Source organism: Schistocerca nitens, chromosome 5, assembly GCF_023898315.1.
Source record: "Schistocerca nitens isolate TAMUIC-IGC-003100 chromosome 5, iqSchNite1.1, whole genome shotgun sequence".
Taxonomy (NCBI): Eukaryota; Metazoa; Arthropoda; class Insecta; order Orthoptera; family Acrididae; genus Schistocerca; species Schistocerca nitens.
Window position 1 is genome coordinate 834,475,366 of NC_064618.1, and position 22,425 is coordinate 834,497,790.

The 22,425-nt window shown below is 40.2% G+C and overlaps 1 protein-coding gene across 1 annotated transcript in view; it reads left to right on the top strand.

Annotated features, from left to right (window-relative positions):
- Positions 1 to 22,425, top strand: part of LOC126259796 (uncharacterized) — a 233,611-nt gene that overhangs the window by 154,229 nt on the left and 56,957 nt on the right. Inside the window, exon 6 of the mRNA XM_049956818.1 lies at positions 14,827 to 14,954. Within this exon, the coding sequence (XP_049812775.1) occupies positions 14,827 to 14,954 (128 nt within the window). The remainder of the gene's footprint in view (positions 1 to 14,826; positions 14,955 to 22,425) is intronic.

Consider the following 22,425-nt stretch of genomic DNA (forward strand, 5'->3'; position numbering starts at 1 on the left):
TGAAGTAGTGAAGGCAGCAGAGGATCAAGTAAGTAAAAAGACATGGACTAGTAGGAATCCTTGGGTAACAGAAGAAATATTGAATTTAATTGATGAAAGGAGAAAATATAAAAATGCAGTAAATGAAGCAGGCAAAAAGGAATGCAAACATCTCAAAAATGAGATTGACAGGAAATGCAAAATGGCTAAGGAGAGATGGCTACAGGACAAATGTAAGGATGTAGAGGCTTATCTCACTAGGGGTAAGATAGATACTGCCTACAGGAAAATTAAAGAGACCTTTGGAGAAAAGAGAACCTCTTGTACAAATATCAAGAGCTCAGATGGAAACCCAGTTCTAAGTAAAGAACAGAAAGCAGAAAGGTGGAAGGAGTATTAGAGGGTCTATACAAGGGCGATGTACTTGAGTACAATATTATGGAAATGGAAGAGTATGTAGATGAAGATGAACTGGGAGATCTGATACTGTGTGAAGAGTTTGACAGAGCACTGAAAGACCTAAGTCAAAACAAACTCTGGGAGTAAGCAACATTCCATTAAAACTACTGACAGCCTTGGGAGACCCAGTCCTGACAAAACTGTACCATCTGATGAGCAAGATGTATGAGACAGGCGAAATAGCCTCAGACTTCAAGAAGAATATAATAATTCCAATCCCAAAGAAAGCAGGTGTTGACAGATGTGAAAATTACCGAACTATCAGTTTAATAAGTCACACCTGCAAAATACTAATGTGAATTCTTTACAGATGAGTGGAAAAACTGGTAGAAGCCAACATTGGGGAAGATCAGTTTGGATTCCATAGAAATATTGGAACTCATGAGGCAATACTGACCCTCTGACTTATCTTAGAAAATAGATTAAGGAAAGGCAAACCTACGTTTCTAGCATTTGTAGACTTAGAGAAAGCTTTTGACAATGTTGACTGGAATACTCTCTTTCAAATTCTGAAGGTGGCAGAGGTAAAATACAGGGAGCGAAAGGCTATTTACAATTTGTATAGAAATGAGACGGCAGTTATAAGAGTTCATGGGCATGAAAGGGAAGCAGTGGTTTGGGAAGGGAGTGAGGCAGGGTTGTAGCCTCTCCCCGATGTTATTCAATCTGTATATTGAGCAAGCAGTAAAGGAAGCAAAAGAAAAATTCAAAGTAGGAATTAAAATCCACGGGGAAGAAATAAAAACTTCGAGGTTTGCCGATGACATTGTAATTCTGTCAGAGACAGCAAAGGACTTGGAAGAGCTGTTGAATGGAATGGACAGTGTGTTGAAAGGAGGTTATAAGATGAATATCAACAAAAGCAAAATGAGGATAATTGAATGTAGTCGAATTAAGTCGGGTGATGCTGAGGGAATTAGATTAGGAAGTGAGACACTTAAAGTAGTATAGGAGTTTTGCTATTTGGGGAGCAAAATAACTGATGATGGTCGAAGTAGAGAGAATATAAAATGTAGACTGGAAATGGCAAGGAAAGTATTTCTGAAGAAGAGAAATTTGTTAACATCAAGTCAGGAAGTCATTTCTGAAAGTATTTGTATGGAGTGTAGCCATGTATGGAAGTGAAACATGGACGATAAATAGTTTGGACAAGAAGAGAATAGAAGCTTTTGAAATGTGGTGCTACAGAAGATTGTTAAGATTAGATGGGTAGATCACATAACTAATGAGGAGGTATTGAATAGAATAGGGGAGAAGAGGAGTTTGTGGCACAACTTGACTAGAAGAAGGGGTTGGTTGATAGGACATGTTCTGAGGCATCAAAGGATCACCAATTTAGTATTGGAGGGCAGCGTGGAGGGTAAAAATCGTAGAGGGAGACCGAGAGATGAATACACTAAGCAGATTCAGAAGGATGTAGGTTGCAGTAGGTACTGGGAGATGAAGAAGCTTGCACAGGATAGAGTAGCATGGAGAGCTGCATCAAACCAGTCTCTGGACTGAAGACCACAACAACAACAACAACAAGTAGTATGAGAGCCTGTTCTCTACAGGCTCAGGATCAATGTGTTACACTACAGGGTGTTTCAAAATGGATATAAAGATTTTAAGACTTTGAATCATTTATTATGTTCAATTTACAATTATAAATAATACATCAAATGAAAGAGCAATTTAAACAATTTTTCCTACCAGTGTTCAGCATCAGCCCCATTCATCACATGTCACACATTGAGTCGATAGATTAGTTCTTCGCGAACTTTCATCAGTGTGTCTGGACTAATTGTTATGACAATGCAGTTTCTAAGCTTGACTAGATAAGGTGGTAAAGGAGACATATATACATGATCCTTTATGGTCCTCAAAGGTAAAAACTGCTTGGTGTCAGATTGTGTGTCAATGTGGAGGCCATCAGAAACCAGCTCTTGTCATTTACCCCCTTGGGACCAATCCAGCAGTTGAGTGCAATGTTGTTTAACATGTAGGGGGCCAGTACATAACGATAGCAAGTGATAGACAACATAGTGTCACAGAGTACACAACACGTTTTATTTTATAGAAACTCAATAGATAGAAGAATAAATAACCTAGCACACTTGAGGCACAGAGCAAACTGAACTGCTCTCCCGTCTACCATCTGAGATAAGACTATGAGTCATTTTCTCTGGCCAGTGATGCTACTGTTCCCACAGAGCCAACCCCCCACCCCACCCCTCACTCCCCTGTTGTGTGGGCATGATGTGGAAGCCATGACTACTGTGAGAGGGGGGGTTGCAGAAATGTGAGTCTGATGCGGGGTGTACAGATGATATTTATGGAAATAGGCAGGTGCATGCATGGCTCACACAGGTTGGTATGAGAGGGGGAAGTAGGGAAGATGTCTGTCCTGGTATATGTGCACTGGGTAGATCCAGGGGCTCTGGTGAAACCGTGCACCGTGCAGTCATTGTGAGCCCCTGTGACTACCAGTTCCTTGTCTGTAATCATGAGGCTAAGATCCTCGAGGCAGAATCAGCAGATGTTGAATAGCATCTGGAAAGGAGAGGAGGTGGTCGCAGGGGGAGGTGGGTTAGGAGTAGGTGGTGAAGCCACCCTGAAGATAAAGTTTACATTAGGGGACTTGTCGATGAGATACCAGGCCGGTTTCAGCCAGCTGATGGAGACTGTGACTGGCTTGCCATTAAGCAAAATGTCATAGGAGTTAGGGGCAAGCTGGAGAGCTCTATGTGGGCCCAAGAATGGGGACTGAAGTGTGGCATGGACAGTATTGTCACACAGCATGACATAGGTCTTTGGAGAAGAAAGGTTGGCAGTGTGAGGCTGGACCCTGTCAATGAAGCTGACAAGTGAGGTTGGGGTAGGGGGTGGTTGGAAGAGACGAAATCACTGGGTAGGGATAGCGTTTCATTGTATAAAATCTCAGCTAGTGAGGCATTGAGGTCTTATTTATGCACCATGTGGATACATAGCAGCATCCATAGGAGTGCATCAGACCAGTCACCCTTGTGCACATAGGAGCAGCCTTTAGGGGTGCAATGCCACCTCTTGACAAGCCAATTAGCTTAAGGGTATAAGGCGGTGGTTCTGCAATGGGTATTGTTGCATAGTTTATGGAGCTTGATAAACAACAAGGTTTTGAATTGCCTACCTTGGTAAGTGGTTATGGAGGCAGGACAGCCAAAATGCATGAACCAGGTAGACACAAGAGCTCTGGCAACTGTTTCAGCAGTGATGTTTTGGATGGGTCTAGCCTCTACCCAATGTTTTATCCATTCAACAATGGAGAGGGGGCAGCAGTAGTTGCTGGATGGGTAAGAGGCCAACCAGGCACACATGAATGTATTAAAAGTATGCCTTCAGCATCTGGAATGTGCCTAGTGGGGACTGAGTGTACCGGTTGGTTTTACATCACTGGCACAGTTCAGAGGCCCTCGTCCACAACTTGCAGTCTCGCTTAACATGGGGTGAAACTTACCAATCAGTTATAATGTGAGTAGCAGGTAGACACCGGAGTGGGCAAGGTTGTGAAACAAGTTGAAAATAATTCTGTGGGACTGATGTGGGATGAGCAGGCATGTACATCCCTGGACTGTGTCACAGAGGATAGGGCAGGTTGAACTGGGGATAAACTTTGGCTCAGTGATAAGGATGGAGGAGGAATAATTTAAGAGGTCCTGTAGCTGAGGGTTGTTCTGCTGAGCCTGCACGTGCTTGTTGAAGTTCGTCATGGATAAGATGGCACCGATGAATGACATGTGGTCAGTGACTAAGTTGTCTGTGCCTTTCACTTGATGGACATCTATGATGAATTGCGTGATGTATTCATGGTGATGGTAATGGCAGGGGCACTTGTTCTTTGATGGGCAACAGATGGTGTTGGCTAGGGGCAGGTGGTCCATATAAATGACCGGGGAGCATCCTTCAGTATCTTCTCTGAAATATTCTATGGCCTCGTAAATGGCCAGATCATTACGGAGAGAGAGGGGGGGGGGGGGGGAGGGGTACTGTTACTAACTCCTTAATTATGCTGTTCCACAAACTTGGTGTGTGCACCATGATACTTGTCTTATCACATTCCACTTCATGATTATGTTTCAATAGTCTATGTCTGTCCATAGTAAGAGATGACACAGTCACATGATTGCATTATGCCCACAATGTTGGAGACCTATATCATCTTTAACATTACAAAGAAGTCTTTATCTTTATTGATGAGGGTGAAATATACTGGCAGAAGTAAAGCTGTGAGGACCTGGCGTGAGTCGTGCTTCGGTAGCTCAGTTGGTAGAGCATTTGCCCGCGAAAGGCAAAGGTCCCGAGTTCGAGCCTCGGTCGGGCACACAGTTTTAATCTGGCAGGAAGTTTCATTACAGCGCACACTCCGCTGCAGAATGAAAATCTCATTCTGAAAACATCCCCCAGGCTGTGGCTAAGCCATGTCTCCGCAGTATCCTTTCTTTCAGGAGTGCTAGTTCTGCAAGGTTCGCAGGAGAGCTTCTGTAAAGTTTGGAAGCTAGGAGACGAGATACTGGCAGAAGTAAAGCTGTGAGGACCGGGTGTGAGTCATGCTTGGGTAGCTCAGTTGGTAGCGCACTTGCCCGCGAAAGGCAAAGGTCCCGAGTTCGAGTCTCGGTCGGGCACACAGTTTTAATCTGCCAGGAAGTTTCATTACAGTGCACACTCCGCTGCAGAGTGAAAATCTCATTCTGGAAACATCCCCCAGGCTGTGGCTAAGCCATGTCCCTGCAGTATCCTTTCTTTCAGGAGTGCTAGTTCTGCAAGGTTCGCAGGAGAGCTTCTGTAAAGTTTGGAAGGTAGGAGACGAGATACTGGCAGAAGTAAAGCTGTGAGGACCGGGTGTGAGTCGTGCCTGGGTAGCTCAGTTGGTAGAGCACTTGCCTGCGAAAGGCAAAGGTCCCGAGTTCGAGTCTCGGTCGGGCACACATTTTTAATCTGCAAGGAAGTTTCATGTCCGTACACTGTTGACAGACATGTAATAAGCAGTCAGTGCAGTCCACATCCTGTTGTACACACCACTGTGTGAGCATGGCTGAAGGTGAAGGAGTGTTGACATCATCATGTTGGGGTGGTGAGGTGGCCGGGGCACATGTACTGTCAGCAGTATGGTCAGGAGGCATGTGGGTGAGTTCGTTTGCATGCAGTAAGGGCACAAGGTGAAAGGCCCATAGAAAATCAGCATGCAGAACTAGCTCCATAACACCAGCGATGATGAATGACCACAAGAAGGGTATAACGAAGCTGAAGTCTAGAGTCCATGTCTGGATACCCATAACGGTGATAGGAGAGCCATTAGCTGCTGTCAAGCGAATATGCAAGTTTTCAGACATAGGCAAGACAGGCTTATGAGGTGCTGTGCTGATCTGCATTGTTGACCAGAAAACATAGATCGTTGAAGAGGTCAAGGACATATGGACAGTTGTTGGGAGCGACATTGGAAGCTGGCAGCAGGTGGCAAATTTGTGTGTGTCGAAGCAGCTTACGTGTCATTCACAGTTCAAGGGCACCTCTTGCAGGCTGTGAGGCATGTTTTGGTAGTCACACGGTTTGTGACAGAAGCGTGTAGTGTCAGCAAAGCAGGCATGGTACTGACAGAGGTGAGAGTATGTGTACACAGTTGCCGATGTACCAGGAGTGAGAGCTGGAGCTGAGTTTGTTTTGTAAACAGAGAGGGCAGAAACACACAGTGACTGTCAGTTGTGTCAGGAGGTTAGGCATGTGGCAGTGCATTGTGTGTATCAGTGGTATTGTTGGGGGCTTTGTTGATACTGTGCCAATGTCAAGAAACAGAGAAAATGCAGTTGGTCAGTTACAGGTGGGCATCAAATGACTGGTTACTAGTGACGATTAAAGTCATCTGCAACTCTAAAGGGAGAATGACAATGCCATTCATCTACAGCACCTCACTGTGCATGATGCCTGGGTCTGTTTTGCTGTGAAGGCACTGCCACAATTTGGAGGAGATCCTATCCTGTAAATGTTTGTTGTAAATTACCTGGTGTAGTTGCTCTTTGGGAGTCCAGAAGAGGTGCTGTAAGGGCATTGTTTTTGTGGTCCCATACTTGTCCGTAGATGGCATTGCCAAAATGATGTTGTAATAACCTCAGCATGGATGCCAAGGGGGCTAAGTAGAGTGACGTACTTCGTGTCACCCTTACGATGGTGCTGAAGGCGTACATGCTTTCAGTGGGGCAAGCCACAGGTATGGGTTGTCCATATGGAATGTCAGTAATGTGAACCATGAAGCAGTCAACTGTTTGGTTCAGTAATGTGGTTGGAGTATGGCCACACATCACAGAGAGAACTGTGGGTGAGCGATGGGCAGTAATGCCACTGGTTGCATGGACTGGAGGATGGGTGACCCAACGCACCCCGTAGATGAGGTGGTGTGCATTTCGGTCAGGTGTCCACTATATACAATAACCAACTGCAACGTGGTCAGCATGGATCAGTAGTCCAGGTCATGAAAATGTTGACAGAATGTAGGGGTAGATGCACGCTAGAAGAGTCCATAACAAAGTCAATAAGCAGATTGTCAGTTGCATTGAATTGTAGTGCCCCTGTGATTTGTGATGAAGTTGCACTGTGAGAAATGTCACTGTCGCCTTTAATCACTTGGGCATATGGTCCAATGTTCATGTCAGTCAACAGCAAGGAGTGCAAGAGGTCAATGATATTTGTGGACAGTGTAACACAGTGGGGGTGTGATGGCCACATTGTTGTGACAAAAATGTTCACTATTTTAGCAGTCATTTGAAATTTGGTGTCACCAGTGTGGGAGGCCAGTACATAGTGATAGAGAGTGATGGATGACACAGTGGTATGGAGCACATAACATGCTTTGCTTTATAGAAAGTCAATACAAGAATACATGACATAACAGACTAGAGTCACAGAGTGAACTGAACTGCTCCTGTGAAGCCATAGTTCTAGTGCATCAAGGTATGAAAAACCAGTTACAGTAGCTTCACCAAAAAAGAAAGACCCATAATCTTTCCACTGGGATATGTCACACAAAACATTCAATTTAGTGGAGTCTCATTGCAACTGTGCCATCTCACGGGGATTTGCTGACCCCCAGATGTGCATAGTATATGGGTTCATATTTCCATTTAGGTTAAATGGCGATTCATCACTGAAGATGACACTATCCAAAATGTCTTCACCATCATGGAGCAACATATCATTTGCAAAGTTTTTGGAAACAGTACCTAAATGCCTTAAAGATTGTAACATCAACAAATAATACAAACAGACATCACTGGAACTACTAACTGATGACTAGCTTTCCAAACTGATTTCTTGGTGCTATGTGTTAAACACTTGTCACTCTTGGTTGTTCCATACTCTTATCTTTGTGAACAGGTATAGAAACAAAACTCACAGGTAAACATACGTAATTGTTTAAGTTACTGTTACATTTGATGTAGTATTTATAATTGTAGGTTGAGTGTAATAAATGCTACAAAGCATTAAAACTGGTACGTATATTCATTTTGAAAAACCCTTACTGTGACTTTATATTATGGGTTGTGAGTTCTGACTGAATTTCCAAATCACTTTTTTATGATATTTAAATTGATACATATTAATAATACTTTCTGTTGACATGGGATAAAACACAGTTAATTGGGTAAATTGTGCAATGTCCAGATGGTTATGTGTGTTTTATAACAATTACAAGCACAAAATTATCCAGTATGCTTCTAAGGGTTGATACTAAAGAATCTAATGATTTCCATGTTTAAAAATTTTATTCATTTTTTTAAAAGTGTGATAACTCCTTCAGATTAACTGGATGTATATGAGTGTGCAGCTAACATACAACCACTTATAGTCATAATGCTACAGTTACATAGCAATCAGACATCAGATCACTGTAATCCATTTTCAACTCTTGTGATCTTCCAAACAAGCAAAACACTTGAAACTTTCTTTGTGCTGGACTGGGGGTCAAACTCGTAAAGGATATGGGAAAATGCTTCAGCAAATGGAGCTCTGCAGGCGTTACTAAAAATCTGCCCTCACAGTCGTGCTGCTGCCAGTACCTTACGTCCTATATTCCAAACTTCATGGAATGTCTCCTACGTACCTTACAGGACCAGCACTCTTGGAAGAAAGGGCATTGCAGAGAAATGGTTTAACCTCAGCCCAGTGGATTATTATCACAATGAATTTTCACTCTGCAGCAAAGTAGGTTCTAATTTGAAACTTATAAGCAGATTAAACCTGTGTGCCAAACCAGCACTCAAAACATGAACTTTTGCTTTCCATGGTCAAAATGCTCTACTGAGTGAACTACCCACGCACACTCCACTACAAAGTGGAAATTCATTCTGGAAACGGTTCTCTAAGCTTTAGCTAAGCCATTTCCCTGGAGTATTTGTTCTTCAAAGTGTGCTTGTTCCTCAAGGTCTGGAGAAGAACTTTTGAGAAGCTTTGAAACTAAAAGAGAGATACTCCCACAAGTGAATTTGTTAGGTTGGTAAATAGGTTGTGCCTGGACAGCTCAGTCAGCAGAGCATTTTGCCCAGGATGAAAATTTTCAGGTTTGAATACCTGTCCAACGCACAGTTTTAGCGTGCCAGTAAGTTTCCAATCAATCAATCAGTGCACACTACACTGCAGAGTGAAAATTCTTTTTGGAAACATATACTGTATTCACTTGATCCTATACCTCTAAAATGTTTAGATGATAGTAATACATTGAGGATTCATTCATGTCCTTGTGAAACAATGGAAAGTCTGGGGTGGAATGACAACAATATGGAGAAGATAGATTGCTACTCGCCATGAAGAGGAAGCTTTGAGTCGCAGAGAGACAAGACTGCCAAAATATTAAAGTTTTTGGACAAAATCCTTCTTCTGCAATGGAAAACAGAGTGCATGAGACAGTGGCCATGTGTGTGAGTTGTGCTGTAAAAATGTGTGTGTTCTCCTACAGAAGGACTTTGTCCAAAATGTTTAATATTTTAACAGTCTTTTTTGTTCTACCCTTTGACTCAACGCCTCCTCTATATGGTGAGTAGCAATCAATCCCCTTTATATTGTTACAATATTATGAAAGTTCGATGTTGTTATTCCCTCCTGTCACTCTGTGATATACGAGGGTTGTTTTTCAAGTAAGGGCCGTTCGCGCGTATAGTCCCGTAGTTCACGCGGATGCCGCAACAAGCCACCATGCCACTTGCCGGCATCCTTCCCGTTCACACTGATGCAAGTTGCAGCTCTGTAGCTGACGTGTACGCATCACTGTGCTACTTTATAATGTTTACGATTATTGAATCGCCCGCCGCGTGTGAGATACGGTCAGTGATACGTTTTTTGACCGCAAGAAGCCTATCAGCTGCAGAAATTCATCGTCAGTTAACAGAAGTTCATGGATTGAATGCAATGAGTGAAGGTAAAGTGCGTCAATGGCTTAGAGAGTTTAAAAAAAGCCGTCAAAACGTCCATGACGAAGAACGCTCAGGCCGGCCCTCTGTGATCACTGATGATTTGGTGGCTGCAGTCGAAACAAAGATTCATGAGGACAGAAGATTCACAATTTCCACTCTTTCTTTGGAATTTGCACAAGTTTCAAGATCAGTTTTGTACAAAATTGTGTCTGAAAACCTAAACTTTAAGAAACTGTGTTCTCGGTGGGTACCCAGACTCCTCACAGAGGACCACAAAGGGAAGAGATTTGCCACTTCATGGGACTTTTTGATTCGTTACGAGGAAGAAGGGGATGACATGTTGAGTCAAATTGTCACTGGAGATGAAACATGGGTATCCCATATCACTCCCGAAAGCAAGCGACAAACGATGGAATGGCGAAACACAACCTCACCCATCAAGGTCAAAGCCAAACAGACGCTGTCAAAGCGCAAGATTATGGCAACAGTGTTATGGGACTGGCGCGGTGTTTTGCTAGTGGACTTTATGCCACGAGGAAAGACAATCAACTCAGATTCCTACTGTGCAACTCTAAAGAAGCTCCGCAGAGCAATTCAAAACAAAAGGCACGGCATGCTGACAAAAGGAGTTTTGCTCCTGCACGATAACACTAGGCCTCACTCCTCTCAAAAGACTCGGGATTTGACTGATTCTTTTGGCTGGGAAGTTTTGGACCATGCACCATGCACCATACAGCCCCGACCTTGCTCCTAGTGATTTTCACCTTTTCTGGTACCTGAAACACCGTCTTGGCGGGCAGAGCTTCAATGACGATGATGAAGTGAAAGCGGTCGTGAACTCTTGGCTGTTGGAGCAGGCAGCCGAATTCTTTGAAGAGGGAATTAAAAACTTAGTTGTACGGTATGACAAGTGCTTAAATAAACAAGGCAACTATGTAGAAAAATAGGTAAAAGTGTGTAGAATCAGAAAATAAAAGTTTTTTTACGAAAGTATTTGTATCTTTTTTTAAAAATAAAAATGGCCCTTACTTAAAAAACAACCCTCGTATAAGTGGTCTCACTGTTTTAATGTAAGAGGTAATGTCTGCCAAACTTATAAAGCATAAGGATTTACCTCCAATTTCTAGTGTGCCCCTTATACTTTTTGGTAATAGCCCAGTTATTTAGCTCTACGTGATGAGTAGTATATGACCTCTTATGAACAGTGTCCAATGGCTTGTGTGAAACTCATCACCTTATGAGGTAGCTTTATTTGCATTTGCTTTGCTACAATGTTAACCAAGGATTAAATATGGCGAAACAGGACCTTCAAAAAACTCATGTTTGTTTAGTCAGTAGCAGTTCCTGCCTCAGTCCTGTTTAACAGAAAAGGAAAAGAGTGAAATGCTTCATATACTCCAAACAATGTCTGTAATATCAATGTTTAAAATTATCAGACAGATTAAGTTTGTTAATCTTACAAATGAAATTACTTAAGTTGCCAGAATAAGAGAGTCATCCTCCAAAGCACTAGACTATTTAATAATCAGTAAATAAGGTGAAGACAGTATTCATTTCAGTAAGCTGAAATTCCACTAATCTGACCATTATTGCCAGAAAATTGACAACATATATGTGGATTTTCTAGCAATTGGAATAATTATTGAGCAGAAATGAGTCCCAAACACTAAAATTATCATCTCTATATATTTACAAAGTGTCTGGGCTGTACATTTTCGAAAAAATATATACAAGTGGAAAGCAAAGTTTTGAATCACAGCTACTAAATCTTATAAACTGGTCTACATTGATACAATAGCACAGTCACTGAACATAACCCATGCCTATGGGAAACTCATTAACATATACCATAAAACATGTGCAAACATGAAGGGTAAGCAATAAATATAACATATGAAGGTCTCAAAAAATGTACAAATGAAGTGGTTAAACGAGTTACATATCTTATGAATTATGCTATCAAGGAAGGTATTTATTTTATTTATTTATTTATTCATTCATCCATAAACAAATTTCTTTGTATGGATGTCATCATTATACATACATATGTACATTATTTTGTCACATAAGATAATGAAATACAAGCTATATGTAATAAATTTATAATATATATATATATATATATATATATATATGTATATTACACACACAATTTATCATTGAATTACATAAAGCAGAAGAACCTGCTTCAATCAAAAGAAATAGATCACAAGACTCCTCTAATACTTGTATGGGTAAATTACAAACTAGAATGTCCACTTTATAATTGATTAACCTGATTATTTATTTATGCCAATTTTATGCTGCATGAATTCTCTAATTGAGTAAAAACTATTTTTTAATAAATATTCTTTAAGGAATGCTTTAAATTTACAGAGTTCCTTTATGTTTTTGATTTCTTTTGGCAATTTATGGTATATCTTGACACCTTGGTAAAACATAGTGGTTTGGGTTTTAGTTTTATTCATTCTGTCTAGGTACAAGCAATTACTGTTTCTGGTTTGGTGATCATGTATGCAGCTGTTTGCTAAATATTGATCAATATTTTTGTGAATAAAAACTGTAGTTTGCAAGATATATTCACTTGGGATTGTCAGAATGCCCCATTTTTTAAATACAGAGTGGCACACGAAATGTGTTACCATTTTGTTTTTGAATATAAACTTTATTGTCAATACAGTCTGGAAGGAACATATACTACAATGAAGAGCCGTCCATGGAGATTTCTTCTAACTCAGCACATGCTCAATATGTCCACCATTTTGTTTCCTAACTTCCTTCAAATGAACACTGAAGTTAGTGATTACCCTACGGCACATGTCTTTTCTAATTTCACTGCAAGCTTGAAGAATAAGTCTTCTGAGCTCCATTAAATCATGTGGACGTTTCAGGAAAATTTTTTCCTTTAGGTACCCCCAAAGAAAAAAGTCACACGGATTGAGGTCTGGACTATTGGAGGGCCAATTTTTTCCATCATTGAAGTGACATGGAAACCTGAGTGAAATGATCCGCATGTCGAAATGCTCATGTAAAAACTCCAACGCTGTGTTTGCAGTATGTGGCCTTGCTCCATCTTGCATGAACCAGTGCATGTTGAAGGGCAAGGCAGTAGCAAGAAGCTGTGGAATGAAGCTATTGCAAAGCATGCTCAAATAACGCTCACTGTTCACAGTTTCTTCAAAGAAAAAGGGTCCAATATGTCAGTGACTGGAAATTGCTGTGCATGCTGTAATCCTTGGAGCATAATGTTGTCGTTCATGAAGCACTTGTGGGTTTTCAGTGGCCCAAAAGTGTACATTTTGTTTGTTAACCACACCGTCTAAATGAAAATGTGCCTCGTCTGAAAACCAAACGTTGTTGAGAGTTTATTCCCTATCCTCCGCCCACTGAGCAAACAGTAATCTCTGCTGCTTGTGTTCTTCAGTGAGCTTCTGTGCACAGGTCATCTTGTATGGGTACATACGGAGGTCACTTTTAAGACTGCATTGAACGGAGTGTCTGGATATTCCCAGTTGCACTGCTGTGTTTCTATACGATTTCCCGGGACTTCTCTGTACAGCAACTCATACCGCTTCATTATTCTCTGGCAAACAAACAGGCTTAGGCCAAGGTCACTTCGCTTTCAATACTGTTCCTTCCTGTACAAATTTATCATACAACCTGTGGATGGTCTTCTTGCAAGGGACCCATCGTGTGTTAAACTGTTGTTGAAAATGCCTCTGAGTCACAACAAGGCTTTTCGTTTCATGAAAAAGTAACACAATTGCCGATCGTTGCTGTGTCATCAGTCTTCCATTGTCAGCCATTGCTGCTTACTAGTCTCCTAGCAGCAGTATTGTGAATTACATGTCATTTCATTGTTTTTCCAAGCTCTGCTGGTTCTGCTGTAGAGATCCCAGCGGTATATCTAATGTGTGTCGTAAATTGTGAAAGAAACAATTGGTAACACATTTCATGCACCACCCTGTAGCTCACTGCATTCCAGCGCACTGGAAAGGAATGTAGGTCAACACATAAAAAAGGATCAAAGGAGGAAGCATCAAACATAGTTGGAGGTTTTATTTTTTCACATCTTTAATGGGGACGATGTTGTCTCCTTAGTTGAGGTCACTAACATAGACCTGCATTGTATCGCTGATTCAGAGATAGCGGATTTTAATCCTGGTGGTGGAAGAAATTTTTGTGGCCAGGATTTGGCTGGAAAAGGGTGAAGAGGTAGTGACAGGAAATCCTTAATTAATATACTTTGTGTCAGTGCTCTGGATAAAATTTAAGATCACTCTGCAGTGTCTCATTAAGTAATGGCATGTGACACTGTTGATGGTGACCCATACATAGGATGGGTGTTTAGTATTGTTTGAAAGGAGCAGCCTACATGCTGGCACCAGTTTTCACCTTCTCCCTCCTCTCCTCATCGTACAAAACATCACAGCACACACTCATTAGGGACACCTATGCTCAACAGATCCACTTAAGGCACAACTCTCACAGATTTCAATGCAAGGAGGAAGAAAACCTTCTGATTAGATGGTTGAACCTACCCCTCAGATTCTCCTAGCCAACAATACTGTACATCAGTTCCTTTCCATTGAAGAGAGGGTATCTTAATGTAAGCTGATTACTAGGTTCTTCAGATGCAGATAATAATGAAACTGGAATAAAATAGTGTTCATTGTCTCTCACAAAGGTCATGATCATTTAATACATTATATGTGTTAGTGAGTACTTGCATCATTATCTAATTTATATTCATAATCACATAGCTGTGTCAATTTGTGTGAAATCAGTTTTTTCTGTGCTTCCATCTCTCTCTCTCTCTCTCTCTCTCTCTCTCTCTCTCTCTCTCTCCTCTCCTCTCCTCCTCCTCCCCCTTCACAGGGAAAAGTGGGTATTGGTTCACTGAGTAGTGTGTGTATTTACTTTTATTTTTTTTTATAAATCTTAAATACAAATGACTTTGCTTTCTTTTCAGGCTTGATTTTGATGAGTTCAGAATAGCTGGTCCTGAGCCTGTAAACAACACCTGCATTTATGACCAGTTTCTTGTTACTGGAGGGAGTCCTATAAATGAGATATGTGGAATCAACAAAGGCAACCACAGTAAGCTCAAAAAATACGCTGACAGTAATCTGGTGTTCTTACTTTCATCTCAATTAGCAGACTTGTCATTATTTTTTTTCTAAATATTCATTAAACTCTAATATTTTAAATGTGGACTATGCAGTCACATATTGTATCTCAAATGCACATTGGTGATGAGCATTTGTCTCTCAAAGGTGGTAAAATATAGGATGTGATGAGAGGATTAAAATTAGGTAATCAAGGATGCAGTGTTACTAGGTAGCAAGCAGAGCAGAGAAAGAAATATAAGAAGTTATGTAATATAACTAGATAATTAAATAAGAGGCATAATAACTTTGAGATCACATCAGAGCTCTGTAATTAAATAATACATCAGTAAAAAAAATATTGGCTGTGGACCCTGTTACTCTTGTTTGGCTGTGGACCCTGTTGCAACTAAAATACAGGAAGAATTGCCTTGTTGAGCATTGTATTTTGTATGTGATAACCCATCAAATGGTTACAGTCAGAACAAGCATATATTGTATATATGTTATGAAAATGCAGTTGAGTAACTGCTTGTAATGGGTGTTGTATAGGGCAACTGTTGAACACCCTCTCTATAAAAGTAGATTGGAACAGTATGGGCAACATGTCATCTTGTGTTAGCTCATTAAAAGATAATGTCATGGTGACCTTGAAGATAACAGCACATTCACTGGCTTTAACATTCAGAAATGTAATACCTGCTGTCCAAATAACTGGTTACATTAACCTGAGATGATCATATCCAGTGGAACCTCACACCATCTCCCCAGTATGATGATGAAGAATGCAATATGGTGAATTTCATTCTTGCTGGAGCTTCCACACACAGATATTTCAATTTTAATGCTGTATGCAGAATGAGGATGCATCTAAAATGACAACTTATTGACACTCCTGAGTTCAGCATTGTTACTGGTCAAGCCACTTTCTGTGCCTCTTTCTGCTGCTGTTTCAAGAGAGGCCACAGGTTCACCATGCTGACAGTCCATGGCAACCCAGATGTCATTGCACTGTCTGTGCAAAGCCTTGTTTCATTGACTCAAGGTACATTATGTGGCTGTACAATCTTGCATCTACTTTGTGCAGTTTCACTGAAATATTGATGATTTATAGATCCTAGCATGTAGTACATTTCATGATAGTTCCACTTTTGTTGTGTGATGCATTCATGGCACTGCAATTTTAATGGTCATCAGTGTATAAGTAGGGTAGAGCTGATGTTCTCGTGTAATATCACAAAAGCCATCTATTCCTTTTCTCAGAAAAGTACCAGGATAGGCTTTTTTTTAAAAAAATTGAAAATTGCACTTGCCTAGTAACAGTCCTAGCTCCTATATATATAGTCCCCATGGCTGTTTATACACAGTTGCTACTGTTTCTGGAGGTCTTGGAAGCAAGCAGGGAAATTTTCAACTGCAGTGTTTGTAAGCTCATTTGTCACAGCCCACTGGATGTTGCAATATCTTGATGAAGCTTTCCTTTCAGTCACCTTATCACTCATAGAAACAATAAAAAATGGCAAAGCGAGAGGTCAGGAGAATATGGTGGATGAGGGATGGTAGTAACAGAATGTCTGGCTAGATACTCAACAATGGATACATCAGTATGGGGTCTTGCATTGTCATGAAGTAAGAACCAATCCTGAGAATGCCACAAGTCAGGGCAGCGACATCAAATTGCTTGTTGCAAATGTTTGAAGACTTTGATGTAAAGATCTTGGTTCACTGTTTGAGCTGTAACAACATACTTATGGTGAACTAATCATTTACTAACAAAGAATGTGATCAACATTGTCTTGAAGGTTGTCATTTGACTTTTTTTAAGGCTGGTGATCCAGGACTCTGCCCTTCAGCGTTTTGACGTTTTGTGTAAGGGTCCTATTGGTAGCACCAGCTTTCACACCCAGTGATAATCATTGACAGAAATGTGGTATTACATCTGGTTCCATCCAGTAGTTCAGCAGCAATTCTTCATTTTACCTCTTTGTGTTTGTCTGTTAGTGTGCGAGAGACGAGTTTTGCTTTATGTTTCTGCTTCCCTAAATCTTCGCTTAAAACATTATGACACACATTACTATTCAAACTAAGTTCTTCTGACATTGCACACATAGTTACATGACAGTCTTCTTGCAATAACTGCCTTACATGCTCCATATTTTAATCAGTATGTGCTGTAGATGGTCGACCAGAACTGGGGTCCTCCTGCATTGAATGTCTGTGTTTACAAAACCTTTTACCTCACTCGAAAACATGATTTGCTGAAAGTGCCTTGCCTGTATATGCTTGGTTAATCATTGTCCAGATTCCACTGGGGGTTTTCCTGAGCTTAATGCAGAACTTAATGTTCACTCCTTGCTCACTATCAGTATCCATTGTGTCATGGAAACTAATACAACATTTGTTCCTTTTTAGTATTGCAAACTCAGAAATAAAAAAAGTCTGTCGTGGAACTTTTCTGAGAAAGGGAGTGTTACAAAAAACATTAGCTATTGTATCAAACAGAAATGATTTATAATAGCTCATTTTCATTGCTAATGCATTACTTGATCCACCCTGCTACATTATATGTTCTTCTTCATGCCACGGATCTGAAATAAGACAATTATGGCAAACAGTTTTGCAAAAAGCTAACTTTGCTCATAATCTAACAGAATTGATCAAAACAAAAAAGGTATGAGTATTAACACAATTCAAAAGGACATATTTAAAATTTTCACCTTAGATGAATGCCTGACTAAGTGGATATTTTAATGCGTTATTACCCTGCTAGATCTAAAAACAAATGAGCCAATACCCTTGTAATACTTCAGTTACTGGTAGAAACTAAACATGTCTAAAGATTTATAAAGAAATAACAACAACTATGATCTTTAATGTTGCATTTGAATAAATGATTAATGGTGTGCTTCCTGGTGTTCAACTGAGTTGTTGTTTCAATTTTATGCACAATTTTTTGAAGACCAATGCAGTCATTTTCATCCAGTGTTGTGAGATACACTGTTATGGGTACTCTTTGCCTGGACTCCAACCAGACTGAACAATTGTTGGTATCGTACCACTATTTACAGCTGAATTAAACTCCTGATCCTCATTATGCTCATTGACATTCTTTTAATTTTCAGAATTCACACTGACATGCCACAAAATGCACATTCTAATAATATTTCCCAACTCTGGTGGATGCGATAGCCAGTTATATCTTAATAAACTGAGTGACAGACTCCAAAACTAGATCAAATAGAAACCTCAATCCCTGTGTATTAGGTTTTCTAAAATATTTGCTTTGATAACTCCTTAATTACAGTGTCCCAGAAACTCGGTGTTTGCACCATGGTACTGGTTGCAGCGTATTTCATTAAAACTTCCCACATAATGTCTTTAAGGGTCTTATAACATGAGCAGCTGTGCCACCACGAATATATTGGCTCCTAAGCTGCACAACAAAGGCATTCCTCTAAGACCCATTCTTAGTAGTTTTGGCATATAGATGGCACAATGCCTGAAATGTATTCTCAGTGAAAATGGGCGTGTACACCACCTCAGTCAACTGGATATGGACATTATGATCAGTTTTGATCTCATTACAAGAGTCCCACTATCTGAATCCTTGGAATTAATTGCAGAAAAATTCTACAAGTGTTTCACTGAACATTTAAGCATGTTCTGACATCAACTTATTTCCTCATTAAGAGAAAATATTAAGAACTAACTGTTGGTGTGGAAACGTTTAGTCTGTTATTGCTTGTCATGGTGAACCTGAATATGGGATACTTTGAAGCAAAGGCACTAGAATCTGTCAAGTGCAAAGCAGCACAATTGTATTGAGATGTGGAGACACATTTGTATTCATCCTAATATGACATTCACGACTGAGTTTGAAAAAGATGACTCGATATCTTTCCTTGACTTTTTACTGGGTCACAGATAAGACATAAAGAAAACTATGCACAATGACCTTTTATCTTCAAACCTCCATCCATCACCATCTGTCTCAAAGTTCAGTGTTATAGACTCTGGCCCATAGAGCTCTAACCACTTTCAGACAAGGAGAGCCAAGCTGAAGAATTACAACACCTGTGAATAGTGTTCTGAAGGAATGGGTACTCAGATTGTAAAATTGAGTAGGTGATGGAGCCAAAATTAAAAACACCCAACAAACAGGTTCAGACTGAGACAGAGGAAGAGAAGCCAAGATTAGTTTATCTATCTTATGCTGGGAATACAAGGAATTTGTGGCACAACCTGATCGAAAGAAGGTATCAGTTGATAGGACACATTCTGAGACATGAAGGACTCACAAATTTAGTATAGTAGACAAGTTGGAGTGGTAAAAATTGTAGAGGAAGACCAAGAGATGAATACAGTAAACAGATACAGAAAGGTGTAGGTTGCAGTAGTTATTCGGAGATGAAGAAGCTGGCACAAGGTAGAGTAGCATAGAGAGTTGCTTCAAACCAGTCTTCTGACTGAAGACCACGACAACAACAACTACAACAACAACTACAACAACATCTTATGCTGGCCCAATATTCAGAAAGATTGGTAGACTCCACAGAAAAATGGCATCAAGTGTACTTCACCCTCATCAGCAAAGGTAAAGACTTCGTTGTAATGTTAAAGATGAAATAGGTCTCCAAAAATTGGGTGTGTACTGCATCCCATGTGATTGTACTATCTCTTACAAGAGACATACTATTGGAACAGGTGAGGAGAGATACAAGGAGTATCAGTGATGCAACAAATTAAAACAGCCAAGAAAAATCAGCTGCCACCAGGGACTGCCTCAGACATAATCATGAAATGAAATATAATGAGACTAGTATCGTGGTGCACATACCAAATTTGTTCTGACTATTCTTTTAATGTTTGCATTTAAATGACAAAAATAGCTACTGAAGACTATTTATGAAGTTGATTGATTAATTGGTTACTGGCATTTGATTAGAAAAATAGCCACATTACAAAGTAGTTTTAATGGAATCAGAGGGTTTGTTTGTAAACATCTTGTTTGCTACCAGACATGATTTTCCTTTATTCATATTTTACATGATGAGTTTTGGGAAATGATTCCATTTTAAAGTGAGTTGCCTCTTTGTACTATGCCATTTTTATGTCATTTTTTCAGTGTGTGGAGTTCTGCTTTGTTTTGTTAACTTTACTGCAATATATGAGGAATTCACAATTTTTAGTTAGTTATTGATTTTCATATGTAGTTATTGGTGAAACTTAGAAGAACTTGTACTTACAGTTTTCTTATGGTCCATTTGTGCAGAGTCTCACACAAGTTAAACGTCACACACAACTTCCTGTGCAAATTATACATTGAGAATAACTTACATAAACAAACAGTTACAAAGATGTTTTTGGATCTAGTTGGCAGAAATAATGTTACAGCTCTTTCACAGAGTATGATACACTTTTGGACAGAATATATTTGTCTTATCAATATTCATTATAATTTGTTTACATCGATTTTAGAATGGTGCCTATTTCTGCATGTTACTATTTTTTATTTAAGTATGTTCTCAAGGCAACTGCAGAGATTCACCAATTCACTTTCAAGCTTTTCATTTAATATTTTCTCTTCATATTTCCTTGTAATGTGAATATACCTTGTGAGATCAAAAATTTCCGGAAACCTGGCTGAAAATGACTTATAAGTTTGTGGTGCCCTCCATTGGTAATGCTGGAATTCAGTATGGTGTTGGCTCACCCTTGGCCTTGATGACAGCCTCCACTCTGGCACGTATATGTTCAATCAGGTGCTGGAAGGTTTCTTGGGGAATGGCAGCCAATTCTTCATGGAGTGCTACACTGAGGTGAGGTATCAATCTTGGTCAGTTAGGCCTGACACGAAGCTAGCATTCCAAAACAACCCAAATGTGTTCTGTAGGTTTCAGGTCAGGTCTCTGTGCAGGTCAGTCCAATACAGGGATGTTATTGTTGTGTAACCACTCTGCCACAGGCTACGCATTATGAACAGGTGCTCGATCATGCTGAAAGATGCAATCGTCATCCCTGAATTGCTCTTCATCAGTGGGAAGCAAGAAGTTACTTAAAACATCAATGTGGGACTGTGCTGTGATAGTTGCAAAACAACAAGGGGTGCAAGCCCCCTCTATGAAAAACATGACCACACCATAACACCACTGCCTCTGAATTTTACTGTTGGCACTACAGACCCTGGCAGATGATGTTCACGAGGCATTCGCCATACCCACACCCTGCCATCAGATTGCCAAATTGTGTACCATGATTTATCACTCCATACAATGTTTTTCCACTGTTCAATTGTCCAATGTTTCGATGCTTACACCAAGTGAGGTGTCGTTTGGCATTTACCAGCGTTATGTGTGGCTTATGAACAGCCACTCGACCATGAAATCAGAGTTTTCTCACCTCCCTCGTAACTGTCATACTGCCTGCAGTGGATCGTGATGCAGTTTGGAATTTCTGTGTGATGGTCTGTATAGATATATGCCTATTACATATTATGACCCTCTTCAACTGTTGACGGTCTGTCAGTCAACAGACGAGGTTGACCTGTATGCTTTCGTGCTGTACGTGTCCCTTGCCATTTCCACTTCACTATCACATTGGAAACAGTGGACCCAGTGATATTTAGGAGTGTGGAAATCTTGTGTACAGACGTATGACACAAGTGACACCAAATCACCTGACCACGTTCAAAGTCCATAAGTTCCACTGAGCACCACATTCTGCTCTCTCACGATGTCTAATGACTACTGAAGTTGCTGATATGGAGTACCTGGCAATAGGTGGCATCACAATGCACCTAATATGAAAAACATATGTTTTTGGGGGTGTCCAGATACTTTTGATCACATAGTGTATCTCTAGTTTTTCTAACAATTCCATTTTACACCCTTTAACTAGTCAGTGCCATATCTTGACATTTTGATCTAATTTTCCAAATGAATGTCCTGTATTTGGTATGAGTGTAGCTATTGCCAATGTTGTGCATTTGTTGCGTGTGTCGGCTTTAATGTGCTCTGTGTACCCAGTGTTGAAACTTCAACCTGTTTGTCCTAGGTAGAACATGGAGCATTTCTGGCATGTTACTTTGTATTGGTCATGATTACACTTTATCCCATGTATTAGTATTTTTTGTAGTTTATTTGATGTAGAAAATTCAACTTTTTACTTTGTAAGTTGTAATTTTTTAATATATTTGCAATCTTCTGTGATATATTGCCAGTGCATAGGGTGCTAGATATGCATTTGTTTTGTCTTTTTCTTCTGTGGTGCACTTTGTGTTTGGGTCTTTCTTCACATTTTCTAGGACTGTGTCAACCATGGAAGCAATATAATCATTAGCAGCTGCAACTTGTTTCACTATGCTTATTTCTTGTTGCATGTTTTCTTGGTTCAAAGGTATTTCAGTTGCCCTGATCTGTATGCTGCCTGCTTATGAATGTTCAGGTGATATGAAGTTGCAGCTA